Genomic DNA, 14,857 nt, shown 5'->3' on the forward strand with positions numbered 1-14,857 from the left:
GTCATCACTAATAAAACAGTGGTTGGAAACAAAAACATTGTTTTCCTCATTTCTTAGAAAAACTCCAACTGGGTGTAGAGTACAACCACCTCTATTCCAGTGGTAACTTTGGATCTCATTTTGTATAACAAAGGAATAATTTTCACTGAAATTCATCACAATAATTGCTGTTTTGGGTGGTGGGTCTTCTTTCAATCTTTTAAAGGCTGCTGATTGGGATTTTGCTACAAACGAGTGAGGGGTGAGCTTTTCCAATGACCTAACTAATAAAGAAATGTAGTCTTCAACACTGATAGACTGTTTGATCATTTCTGCCCTGTCTGTGTTAACCCACTGACTGATAACAATTTCTTCTTCTAAATCATAATCTTCACTTAGGTTTTCAGTTAAGTACTCAGTTAGTGCAGTATTTGCAGGACAGCTGTCGCAATGATGTAGCATGCAGTTTTGGCTTTCCGTGTTGCACACAAGCATCTTAATTAGGTCTTTATAAGATTCTTCAATTTTCACAGCATCCAGTAATAGTTCAACATTCTGGTGGATACTGCATACACATACAGTGTGTGTGCCTGCAGCACCAGCAAGGATACACCATTTAGGCCTCAAGAAACAAAATTTTGAAAATCCTACTTCTACCTTGGGATTCTCCCATTTGAAAGAATAATAGAGTTCTCTCAAGTTACACAAAATGATTCTTTTTTGCATGTACACATGTTTTTGAACACTTACTTTGTCTTTTGTTTGAGGTAGCACTCTGGAACTTTCATCCTTTTCATAAAAATCTGTTACAAGTCTTACTGTATTTTCAGAAAGGGTTTTACCTTTTTTTGGACCAGGAGTTTCCAAAATACCCTTTTCAGATTTTAGCTTTCTAGCTTGTCGCACCATGTACTGACTTACATTAAATTCTTTCATCACTTTATTTCGACTCCAAGAATCTGGAGCCAAGGTCAGAATCTGGATTTTTCTAGACCTCCCAACAGATGAAATCTTCTCTTTCGTAAGAGAAATCATTACATCAAAATCCTTTGCTTTCTCAACCACACTTGTATCTTCTTCGTCATCATCAGAACTTGGTGCATCATATTTTAATGCTTTTGAAACTGCCTTTTTTGCAGTCTTTTCAATACTGCTAACCTTCCTTTTAAAATAAGACACTTTACTTTGTTCTGACAAGCCATGAAGCTTTATCAGTGTTAAACCTAAATTATCAAGAGCAATGTTTGTTTGTACGAGGGATTCATTTCTGGATTCCAATGATTCTAATTCAACCATGACTTCACCATCCGTTTCACTTTCATTGACTTCAACTCTTAATTTTTCCTCACAAAAGTTACGGCATGTTGAGCAAAGCTTTTGTCCAGGTTTTATGATAATATTTTTTGTCAGTAATTATTTAGAAAGATCCAAGCCTACACTTCTCAACGATTTTTTGATGGGCTTTTTGTGGGTTTTTTTAGTGGGTCTACATGTTGTTTGATACTTTTCAAAAACATTAGTAGCTGTGGTGTGAACATTTGTTCTTAAATTCACACAGATTTATTCCAGAGCGTAAGTGGATCAAATCTTTTTCTTCCTCACTCAATTCAGATGCCAGTTGTAACTTTTTTGAAGGTGTGTAGGTTGTTTGGAAACAGTCAGATTTTTTAAATAACCCTACACTACAGGTTTGAATATCTGACATACTGATTTCACTTTTGGTCTGATTACTCTTCTGGTTACTTTTATAGGATATTGGAAAAGGATCTCTGTAAACTAAGTAACAGTACTTACTGAAAGTTCGAATAAACTTAATAAAATACTATCCAAGCACTATTTAACACTGTAATAATTTTTTACTTCAAAACACGGGAGTAACAAATCAAAATCCAAGCGTACATTGTTACTCCAAGAAGCCAAAAACTTATTTTCAGTGTCTAAGTCACTTGGTACTTTTTATTTTTAAAATATAATTAATATTATTTTAAAAATTAGATAACTATTAAAAAGGTTAAAAAGCCAACATAATTTTTCTTTTATCTAATAGCCTATACAATTAAGAGTATTTTAAAACAAATTCGAGCTTTCTATCAGGTCTGAGATCCTAGATATGCCAGTTTTTGTAAAACTAAACTTCTGTTAGCATTAAAAAAAAATTAACTTGTAATTTTTTTTTCATTTGGAAGATTTTAATATATCTTTATGTTAATTTTTTTTAACATTTAGATATAATACACAAACTTAATCCAAAATTTCATACTGATATCTTTAGTATTCTTTAATATACAAATTTTTTAGTTGTGAGGGCACGTTTGAGTTACGATTTCCGACTGCTGAAACAACGCCAAATCTAAAAACTCTAAAAATTTATTAAAAAAAACCTATATGAGATAGAGCAAAAAAATTTTAAAGTGCTTTCAGGATGATAAAAGAAGTAATTGTACCATGTTTCATCAAAATCTGACATGGTTGGTGTCAACGCCTGGGTGACTAGACATGGAATGACCCATAAGTAAGAGTGGCAAGGTGAAATAAATTCCTCAGACTGCTGAAATGGAACTCAAGCTGAACACGAGCTTCACAAATTTGTGCATTGAAGTGCACCGTGAACACAGAACATGGACACACTGACTTGTGAGAGTGAGCTAGGACGGTAATGGACATTACAATGCATGCACATGCTTTGCACTGACAACAATGGGACTATCCGAGTACAACGAGCACTTTGTTAGGAGAGTGTAGTGGTTAATAAAAAAAGGAAAGAAAAGAGATGAAAAGGTTGAAAATGTGGGAAGAAATGGTGAATAAAAAGGGGGTTCTAAAATCGTTAATGACCGTGAAAAAGGGAAAGAATGAAATGCAAATCGGACTTCGTATTACAGAAAAGTTATCAGACTTATTGATTCGGAAAAGCTATTGTTGCGGTGGTCCTTGTGGCGTTTCTGAGCGAAAGTCAAACCAATCTCCACTACAAAAATTATTTGAAGGAGAACAGAGAATAACAAAATGTGATTTACGGGGGACTAGTGCAGCAGCGGATACAACCCGTCGGCTTTGAACAATGACGTCACAAGTCGCCAGAGAGCATGTATTACGGAGATGAAAGAGCTGAGGAGAATGTTGAGAAACAAAGGAATGCGAGAGAGATAAACATTGATCTTGTCAAAAGCATAAGTGTTTTTTGACTTAAAAAAAAATCTCACGAGATAGAATAAACTGATCCTACTTTATTAAGCAATATCTTGTCAAAAGCCGAGAAGCGATTGTTCTTAATGTTCTAGCTCCCTTCAATACGAAATAAGTGTTTTTTGACTTAAAAAAAAAAATCTCACGAGATAGAATAAACTGATCCTACTTTATTAAGCAGCTCCCTTCAGTACCTAATAAGTGTTTTTTGGCTTTTAAAAAAAAAAAATCTCACGAGATAGAATAAACTGATCCTACTTTATCAAGCAATATCTTGTGAAAAACCGAGAAGCGATTCTTCTTAGTGTTGTAGCTCCCTTCAGTAGCTAATAAGTGTTTTTTGGCTTTTTAAAAAAAAAAATCTCACGAGATAGAATAAACTGATCCTACTTTATTAAGCAATAGTGTTTTTTTTGGCTTTAAAAAAAAATCTCACGAGATAGAATAAACTGATCCTACTTTATTAAGCAATATCTTGTCAAAAGCCGAGAAGCGATTCTTCGTAGTGTTGTAGCTGCCTTCAGTAGCTGATAAGTGTTTTTTGGCTTTTTTAAAAAAAAATCTCACGACATAGAATAAACTGATCCTACTTTATTAAGCAATAGTGTTTTTTTGGCTTTTAAAAAAAAAAATCTCACGAAATAGAATAAACTGATCCTACTTTATTAAGCAATATCTTGTCAAAAGCCGAGAAGCGATTCTTCGTAGTGTTGTAGCTGCCTTCAGTAGCTGATAAGTGTTTTTTGGCTTTTTAAAAAAAAAATTTCACGAGATAGAATAAACTGATCCTACTTTATTAAGCAATCAGTAAAAAAACGAAATTGAAACATAACAGCAAAAGCTTATTAGAACACAGAACTGCTTTATTATCTATGCCTCGAAGTGAAGACGTTACGATCTATGAGTAAGGAATGACGTCATTGTTCAAAGCCGACGGGTTGTATCCCCTGCTGCACTAGACCCATTAACGGGGGGAAATGGCGTAGATACGAGTTCATCCTTTACCATGTTAACATGTCTTCTTTCGTGCGGCGTCCAGGTCTTCAAAAATCTCCTACTTTATTTCTGCGTGAAAAGTAGTAGCTGCTCCGAAATTTTGCAATAAATTTCATTGTCCAGGAATTACTAAGGTATACAAAAACCGTCTTGATATTAAATTCGATGTATTTTACGTTCCTGCGTCCATCCAAATTTCATATAAACTACCACAATACGTCGGCACATCAATAAGTTTTTTCGTCTTAATCAGACCAAGACTAGCTAATAAGTAAGTTAAGCTTCTGCTCTCAAAAGACAAAAGCGGATAGAAAACAAAAGGAGTTACAACTTTTTGTACCATCATTTTCTTATTTTCTCTGCCGTCGAGCGCTCATACAGCTGCGACGCTAATATATATCTGAGGGAACGAGTGTAGCGCGGCGAAATTCAAAGTCCCGCTACATCGCCCCTCGACTGTCACGCTAAAACATTTAGCGTGGCAGGCTAGCAAACAAGATAATAGATATACCTAAATGTCAATATATACATATTTTCATAGGAAAGGCAACGTACATTCATAGGAGATAATCTTTGTCAATACTTACTTTCTAAGCCTATATACTAAATACAATTGTTACAGTTTGGATCCTTTTTACAAAATTAATATACATATATTTACATAGAGTTTGTTTGAGCAAGCTGCTCACTAGCGCAGTTAATGTTGTGTGCTTGCAGCGTTGCACGGCCGCCTGTAATACAGGCGGCCGTGAGCGTTGGTTTCCCAATGCATCTCTGGCAGCACGTAGTCTTTCACGGCCGCCTGTATTAGAGGCCGGAGTCGTCAAGCTGACAACGACGTAGCCTGTGACGTCAGTAGGCCGGCTAGCGTGACCATTTAGATTTCGTCGATTGCAGACGACGTGTCAGATATAAATACGCAACCACTTTCTTTTTTTGTAGATTTGGTCCCTATAAGTTACACAGTAACCTAGAAAAGCTAATTTCTCGCAGTATTACGCCGACTTTATGTCGGAATCACGCATTTTATTCTCGTTTCCTTGCAACGATGAACTTTACAATAACTCACATGTGCTTCATAGCAGTATATTATGACGTTTCGTACCCGAGATTTGGAGACACAAGTTCAGCAAACAATTTTGTGAGATGCCTACAAACATTATTTGCAGACTTGCAATTATTTCAGTCTGTTATTTGAAATATATTATCATGTTCCTTCCTACATAAATGACAAACTAATATAAGAGTTTCTGACAGCTGCAACATATCTTTCACACCTTTATATACGAGGGTGGCATAATAACAATATTTTTAACGAGCGTTTTTTTGTGTATTGTTCATTAGTAGGTTAGATTTTTTTAAATCACAGGTCATACACAATCTACACATCTTTCTGAGTCAGAATGAACTGGGGACCTTGCTGTAGGATTTACATAAGAAGCAAGACTGAAATTTATCAGTGCATTAAAGTTTATTTCATAGTGGCCACCTCCTCCTTGCCAGTACTAATCAAAGCATTTAAGGACTGAGGTTATGGGTAAGAAAAAAGTTTCATAATTTTGTGTCAAAAGTTATGTAATGTTTTTAATTTTCTATTAACTTCCTCCTTCTTGGAACATATTAAATGATCATTTTGGAGTTTGGTGTAATTATTTAACAATATGTTACACATAATGGAAACCAGCTTTTTGTAGATATCAGTAAGTGGCCTTCCACAGAGACATGAATCTGTTAGGGAATCAGTAGGGAATCTGAACACTGAGATGTAACCCTCTTCCTTGCTGGATTTGTAGTTGCCGTTGCAACCAGGAACACATTTTTCTGGCATCTGCAAATACAATGATGCATTAATTGCAAACATCTTAAATCAACATACTATTAGTTAAAAATAGCAAATGAGAATTTGGGTGGACTGGTTTTTTCTACTGCTTGGACATCACGAAACACAAGTCTACAAATCGAATCAAATGTGTAGAAATATTCATAATATTAACACAAAATCACTTAGGAGAAGATTCTGATAGTAAACTTATGAATTCAAAACTTTATTTTCAAATTATATCTAGAATATAGTGGAACTTTTGTTGCAGTTGTATAGACGAAAGTCGATCACGTAGCACACTTGCACATATACGTGTAAAAACGCTACAAACTTCACAGAATTGTATACTTACATTGTGTTATATCTTCGACTGTAGTCACGACTACTTGCTATAATTTTTGCAGCGTCCAGTGTAGCATAATTACACTGCAATGTCGGATAAAACAGACACCGCGAAAGTACGTAAACAACTGCTTCCGTTTGCTACCTTATAGCCACAGCCATACGGTAGGCCTTAACGTAACGTTGCCACATTTCAGTCCTCCGGCCTCTAATACAGGCGGCCGTGAGTCTTTGCGCATGCGCAATAGCATCTCTGAATTTCGCGTGCGGCGGTTTCAAAATCGCTGTGTTATGGCAGTCTTCACTTTCACATAGTGTTCATTACAAGTTATTATTCCAGCATAAATGGCATGCTAAGTCCGGTGACACCATAAGATTGAGCGTGTGCGTGATCTGAAGCAATGCCCATGTCTTCTGTTACGACACAACACTCCAGGTCCTTGTGCGTTTTCATGACTATTGTTCCCGGGGCATATGTGGTCGATGTAGTTTTAGGCTCCACATCGCCTACGACAGGTGCTGAGTTTGTTGTCTCCAAAGCATCTGAAGGCCGGCCGGGAATAACGGCGTCGAAGTTCGCAAACGTAGGTGTTTCATCATGTTGTTTACACTCGCCAACAAACGTTCATTTGCAGTGTGAAAATCTTCATTGTCGCCGAAGTAATTTGCAGTTTGTATCAGTTTACAAACAGTTATTTGGTTTATGCACCATAAGTTTCACAAATAACACAAAATTCGTCGTTTATAACGTTCACAGTTTAACACAGTTTGCAATACTTTCTTGCCATATTTACAGTTTAACAAAGTTCACTGTGTCCCAACATGTTCACATCGTTAATTATGAAAACTTACATTTCGTGGTCACATTTCAAAATATGTTGTAAATATGCAAAGTTTTAACACTTATACAAATATATATAAATTTACAAGAATATGCATGTGAAATATTTACACTAAAAAAAAATTATACTAAGTCCCATTTATTTATTATTATTTTTTTTTTTACTGGGGTTTATGGTCATTTTGAGTTTCTTTATTCAGGTTTGGGCGCGCCAAGGGATATCAGACTTAATATTTAAAGCACGGGCTTTCCTTCATTTATTATTTCTTTCTTTCTTTTGATTCCATATCTTGGCTAGTGGTTGACCAGGCTTGTAATGCCATACTTAATTTTCTTCATGTCTTTTAATTCATACCTGAAAGTTTGTCACACAACATACTCTTACATTCCATAAACAAACAATACCCAGCTGCAATAGGTGGCAGGATAATGGAGAAAGAAAGAAAGATAGAATGGAAGAAACTATTCACTACCTATAAACTACCAAATACTACACCTACTACATAAAAAGAGAACATAATACATTATAACGTTTGCATCACCTTCAAGGGGTGTGTGAAAGGAGGTGCTTACCATTTACCAAATCATGGGTAAATGTAACTGATCTTACGTCAAGTCTGTGTAGTGTAACATCATGACAGATTCTCTGTTGGTGTTGTGACTGTTCATATGACTAAGTGTATTATACCTTAACAAATCCTTGCATGAGTAAATCACATATCTGCTCAGTACTTCCTCGATATTTCCACTTCTTGTGGATACCTTCTATACAAATGGAAAATATATCTCACAGATATTGTCTCTCTCATAATGTGTATTATATAATAACGTATCAAATTTCCTCTCACGAGTTCAACCATGAACTTCCTTCTACTTCAGTAAAGGTTAAACATAATGTATGTGTGTATATATATCATTTCTTTCTATAAAACGTAAATAAAGAACATAGTATTATAATTGACAGTAAAATATCTCTTTCTCAGCGTCAGTTGCTCGACGTTGGTTGTCTTCAAAGTAGATGTAATTTTGTAATCTGTTCGCTTAAGTGGAGGTGTTGTACCAGTCACAAAACGGCCTTAATAACTCTCCTATCTTTTGCTTCCTCAGGGTTTTCTGTCGTGTGTAAGTATAATAAAGTCTAACATGACACTAAATTTCACTTTCGTAAAAAAAATTTTTATACAAATGTGTTCACATGAGGGCTGTGTAAAAACTATATTTCAACTTAAGTTCCTTAAAATATCATTCTCCTGTCTGAACACGAACTATAAATGTTTTCTTCCACACAGTGGCTTAACAAAACTTAACGAAAGGTTACTAAGTTACACTTCTGAAATAACTTGAAGCTAATGTGTTTCCCAGTTACATTCTTATTACACTTCTTTCAACAGCAGTAATCACCAGTATGTTCACTCTTCTTTTCTTGCATTCGTTCATTTTCAAGGGCACAGAAAATAGATTCACATTTAACGTCTTGTACTCACGTGTTCTACCTCATCACAAATGTTTTCTTTCAAACTGAAAGTCTTATGTAATCTTAAAGATGTAGACTATTTTCTCACTTCTCTGTGTAGCACAATATTACCAAAACATTCTCACTCACATATTTCTCTTATTCATCATAATATATATATCCTTATACATTAAACATATCCCTCATCAAACATTAATATATCAAATACGTGGGATCCTCTGGCACTTCCATTCTCATAAAACTCCAATAATATCTACCTCAAATAATCTCTTGTCTCCATCAACTACTTCACAGTAACTTACCCATTAACCTAAATATTAACCCATTCATACTGATCATTCATTCTTACATCCTCATTCATTCTGCTACATACCTATGTCATTACTGATCTCAATAGCTATTATCTCCTTTCTTTAGAGTGCCTTGAAATAACTAACTAGTTGTTGATTCCATTCCTATATGAATATCTTATCTCATTCAGTAAGTGTACTTACCTGGGTTTACATTCTCTTCATAATTATGTGTACAAGTGTAACTGCAGTATATAATTTCCATAAATTAACGTTTGTGTTCTTAGGCTGTATAACTTAATGTTCGTGTATTCAATACAAATATTTACAATATATTATATTATTTTAGTGCACAAAGGGTTTCAAATGTCTGTGGGGATGCAGCCCCCTCGGCTTGCGAGATAACGGGTATTCTAGGGAGTAACAACCTGGGCGAGGTATGCTTGCTGTTCTGAGAGGACCCGAATTTAATAGCTGCCATTTTCTGTTCAGTTGTTTTAATTTTGTAGACTTGGGATGTGAACGCAAAAGAACAAGGTCATCAACCTGATAGGTTTGTTAATTCCTGTTCTGCTGTCATTTTGTCGTCATACTTGAGGAAACAAACCGTCTCAGCCATTGCGCTCTTACAACACCTCACGAGGGAAGCACGAGCGCTTAGCTCGGTCGTCGACTGTTTTCCGTCGTCTGCTGTGTTTGGATGGGTTCATTGGCCAGCTCCACTATGTTTACAATTCGGCGGGTTGGCGCCCAAGCGTCAGCTGATGGCGCGCCGCAATTGTTATTGTTACTTCGTGGCGGGGAGTGCATAACTGTACTGGGGAACGGCGGCGGATTCCGCGGAGGGTTATGATTTGTCATGCGTGAATTTTGTGTGTTCCACATATTCTGTCGACGATTGTTGGGATTGTTGTTGTTTTGGTGGTAGTTATGTCTGTTATATGGCATGTTCCTGTCAAAGTAGCCCGGGTTGTACTGGTTGTTCTCACGTCGCCTGTTGCGGTTGTTGTTGTACTGTCTGTGAATTTCATTTTGCGTGTAGTTACCATTTTGATATGGGTGATAATTATTGTTGTTATTATTGTTCCACGAATTCCTGCGGTTGATCCTACCGTCATACACGTTTCCATTTGAATATGTTTTGCGCGCAGGCATCGTATTGTGTCGCGGCGCGGACGGATGGTTCCACCAACCACCATCACTACGGTTCCTTTGGGGTGGGTGCTGATTTTGGTTACTAATATGAGTAAAATTTGAATGGCGTGAATCGCCGCTGCAAACTACGTCCATTTGATCTAAGAAGTTTAAGAAAGTCTTAATGTCATTTTCCGGTACTCCTATTAATCTGTCTCGGTATGGAAAGGGTAAGTGACTCTTTAAAGTGTCAATTATCGCTGGCAAGTCGGCTGGTTTGGACCAGTACAGTGTCTTGTCTAGGTACCTCTCAAAGTATTGTCTTAATGTCTCTTTTTTAGGATCATAGGTCTCGGGGTTGCACACTTCTCTCCTTAGACTCTGTTGCTCATTCTCGGACCAGAATTCGTCAGGAAGGCTTGTTCGAACTGTTCAAACGTAAGGCACCGCAGTTTCATAGCGGTACCCCACTTAGAGCTGCTCGTCCTCTCATGAGATTGGTGACGTATCTGATTTTATCAACTTCTGACCAACTATGTGGAAAAACACCGTCAAATGATCTAATAAACACAATAGGGTGGACTTTGTGCTTGTCCTCACTGGAAAATGTCTGGAAATGCCCATTCCTTACAAACGTGTCATCGGCCATGACGGTCGGCATAACTGTATTGACGTGGTTTGTGTCACTTGCTACTCTAGGTAGAAAGCGGCACATTATAATTTTGATTGGAAATGGGTGATTCCACAATAGGTGTTCTGTCTGTGTCATTAGCCATGGTTTTAGTTGTTCTGTCGTTCCCTGACGATGCGTTTGCACCAATCGCCAAACACGGCACAACATTGTTTCGTAATTTTGTCACTTTGTCTTCTATGTGTTTTGTCTCATCTTTAACATGTCTCTCTGTTTCTGAAAGTGTGTCCTGTGTAATTCTTTCAAGTTTTTTGTCCAGATAGTCGTCACACAATTTACATTCATGTACAATTCTTTCGGCCATGTTGGTGTCGTCGTTTAGTGGCGCGAGGTCCGCTCGGTCTTCTAATTTTTCTATCTTTTCTTTGAGGTGGGTTTGTTCAAGAACTACCATTGTGAGCTGCTGGGTAATATTTCCCACTTCTTCAGTCAGCTTTTCTTGGGTGGAGCTAGCTGGAGTGTGGGCCTGAGCTAACTCTTCCACATGGGTGTTCACTTCCTGCTGCACATTAACTATTTGAGTTAACTGATTCTCACATCGGGTGATATTGTTTTTTGTTTCATGTGTGAATGCAACCAAAGTTTCTTCCTGTTTAGTGACTCGGTCGGACAATGTCTCAAATCGCTGGCTGAGCTGTTGAGTGGTGGTATTTAATTCTGTCATCTGTTTTGTCGTTCGTTCAAAATTTTCGGTCATAGTATGGTTTAATATTTCAATTTTCTGACAAACGTCACGTTTCATGTCTGCAAATAACTCTAATAGTCGGTCCAGTTTGTCAGTCTCCTGTGTCCGATTTGTGTCACGTTGCTGAATTTGTCTCATATTCGGTTCTGGCATTGATGCTAAGAATGGTGCTGATGGTCTAGCCTCGCGTCCATTCCACATTTCGTCATTTAGATTAGATTAATACTAGTTCCATGGATCATGAATACAAAATTTTTTTATGATGTGGAACGAGTCAAATTTTCCAATACATGACACAATTAAGTTAATTTAACAACATAATTAAGTTAATATAACAACTTTTTTATTTTCTGTTTTTTTAATTTTTTTTGTTTTTTTTTTTCTTAATTTATATCTAAAAATTCCTCTATGGAGTAGGAGGAGTTGTCATTTAGAAACATATTTTAATTTCTTCTTAAATACTTGTTGGTTATCTGTCAGACTTTTGACACTATTTGGTAAGTGAACAAAGACTGTAATGTCAGTATAATTCACCCCTTTCTGCGCCAAAGTTAGATTTAATCTTGAATAGTGAAGATCATCCTTTCTCCTAGTATTGTAGTTATGCACACTGCTATTACTTTTGAATTGGGTTTGGTTGTTAATAACAAATTTCATAAGAAAGTATATTTACTGAGAAGCTACTGTGAATATCCCTAGATCCTTAAATAAATGTCTGCAGGATGATCTTGGGTGGACTCCAGCAATTATTCTGATTACACGCTTTTGTGCAATAAATACTTTATTTCTCAGTGATGAATTGCCCCAAAATATGATGCCATATGCAAGCAATGAGTGAAAATAGGCGTAGTAAGCTAATTTACTAAGACGTTTATCACCAAAATTTGCAATCACCCTTATTGCATAAGTAGCTGAACTCAAATGTTTCAGCAGATCATCAATGTGTTTCTTCCAATTTAATCTCTCATCAATGGACACACCTAAAATTTTTGAATATTCTACCTTAGCTATATGCTTCTGATTAAGATCTATATTTATTAATGGCGTCATACCATTTACTGTATGGAACTGTATGTACTGTGTCTTATCAAAATTCAGTGAGAGTCAGTTTACAAGGAACCACTTAGTAATTTTCTGAAAGACATTATTGACAATTTCATCAGTTAATTCTTGTTTGTCAGGTGTGATTACTATACTTGTATCATCAGCAAAGAGAACTAACTTTGCCTCTTCATGAATATAGAATGGCAAGTCATTAATATATACACTCCTGGAAATAGAAAAAAGAACACATTGACACCGGTGTGTCAGACCCACCATACTTGCTCTGGACACTGCGAGAGGGCTGTACAAGCAATGATCACACGCACGGCACAGCGGACACACCAGGAACCGCGGTGTTGGCCGTCGAATGGCGCTAGCTGCGCAGCATTTGTGCACCGCCGCCATCAGTGTCAGCCAGTTTGCCGTGGCATACGGAGCTCCATCGCAGTCTTTAACACTGGTAGCATGCCGCGACAGCGTGGACGTGAACCGTATGTGCAGTTGACGGACTTTGAGCGAGGGCGTATAGTGGGCATGCGGGAGGCTGGGTGGACGTACCGCCGAATTGCTCAACACTTGGGGCGTGAGGTCTCCACAGTACATCGATGTTGTCGCCAGTGGTCGGCGGAAGGTGCACGTGCCCGTCGACCTGGGACCGGACCGCAGCGACACACGGATGCACGCCAAGACCGTAGGATCCTACGCAGTGCCGTAGGGGACCGCACCACCACTTCCCAGCAAATTAGGGACACTGTTGCTCCTGGGGTATCGGCGAGGACCATTCGCAACCGTCTCCATGAAGCTGGGCTACGGTCCCGCACACCGTTAGGCCGTCTTCCGCTCACGCCCCAACATCGTGCAGCCCGCCTCCAGTGGTGTCGCGACAGGCGTGAATGGAGGGATGAATGGAGACGTGTCGTCTTCAGCGATGAGAGTCGCTTCTGCCTTGGTGCCAATGATGGTCGTATGCGTGTTTGGCGCCGTGCAGGTGAGCGCCACAATCAGGACTGCATACGACCGAGGCACACAGGGCCAACACCCGGCATCATGGTGTCGGGAGCGATCTCCTACACTGGCCGTACACCACTGGTGATCGTCGAGGGGACACTGAATAGTGCACGGTACATCCAAACCGTCATCGAACCCATTGTTCTACCATTCCTAGACCGGCAAGGGAACTTGCTGTTCCAACAGGACAATGCACGTCCGCATGTATCCTGTGCCACCCAACGTGCTCTAGAAGGTGTAAGTCAACTACCCTGGCCAGCAAGATCTCCGGATCTGTCCCCCATTGAGCATGTTTGGGACTGGATGAAGCGTCGTCTCACACGGTCTGCACGTCCAGCACGAACGCTGGTCCAACTGAGGCGCCAGGTGGAAATGGCATGGCAAGCCGTTCCACAGGACTACATCCAGCATCTCTACGATCGTCTCCATGGGAGAATAGCAGCCTGCATTGCTGCGAAAGGTGGATATACACTGTACTAGTGCCGACATTGTGCATGCTCTGTTGCCTGTGTCTATGTGCCTGTGGTTCTGTCGGTGTGATCATGTGATGTATCTGACCCCAGGAATGTGTCAATAAAGTTTCCCCTTCCTGGGACAATGAATTCACGGTGTTCTTATTTCAATTTCCAGGAGTGTATTAAGAACAACAAAGGACCCAAGACCGACCCTTGTGCAACCCCATTCTTGATAGTTCCCCAGTTTAAGGAATGTGCTGATCTTTGCATATTATGAGAACTGCTTATTTCAACTTTCTACACTCTTCCAGTTTGGTACGAATTAAACCATTTGTGCACTGTCCCACTCATGCCACAATACTTGAACTTGTCTAGCAGAATTTCATGATTTACACAATCAAAAGCCTTTGAGAGATCACAAAAAAATCCCAATGGGTGGTGTTCTGTTATTCAGATCATTCAAAATTTGATTGGTGAAAGCATATATGGCATTTTCTGTTGAAAAACCTTTCTGGAAACCAAACTGACGTTTTGTTAGTTGCCTACTTCATTTTTACAGATATGTGAAGCTACTCTTGACTACATTACTTTCTCAAAAATTTAGGATAAAGCTGTTAGAAGGGAGATTGGATGGTAATTGTTGTCATCCGATCTATCCCCTTTTTTATGCAAAGGTATAACAATAGCATATTTCAGCCTATCAGGGAAAATGCCCTGTTCCAGAGAACTATTACACAGCTGGCTGAGAATCTTACTTATTTGTTGAGAACAAGCTTTTAGTATTTTGCTGGAAATGCCATCAATTCCATGTGAGTTTTTGCTTATAAGCAAGTTTATTATTTTCCTAATTTCAGAGGGAGAAGTGGGTGAGATTTCAGTTGTATCAAATTGCATAGGTATGGCCTCTTCC

General features: G+C 38.3%; 1 protein-coding gene across 1 annotated transcript in view; it reads right to left on the minus strand.

The window, feature by feature from the left end:
• Positions 1–14,857, minus strand: part of LOC126485053 (sialin-like) — a 259,946-nt gene that overhangs the window by 5,250 nt on the left and 239,839 nt on the right. Inside the window, exon 9 of the mRNA XM_050108655.1 lies at positions 10,925–11,254. Coding sequence (XP_049964612.1) covers positions 10,925–11,254 — 330 coding nt within the window. The remainder of the gene's footprint in view (positions 1–10,924; positions 11,255–14,857) is intronic.

The sequence above is a fragment of the Schistocerca serialis genome, chromosome 6, assembly GCF_023864345.2.
Source record: "Schistocerca serialis cubense isolate TAMUIC-IGC-003099 chromosome 6, iqSchSeri2.2, whole genome shotgun sequence".
Taxonomy (NCBI): Eukaryota; Metazoa; Arthropoda; class Insecta; order Orthoptera; family Acrididae; genus Schistocerca; species Schistocerca serialis.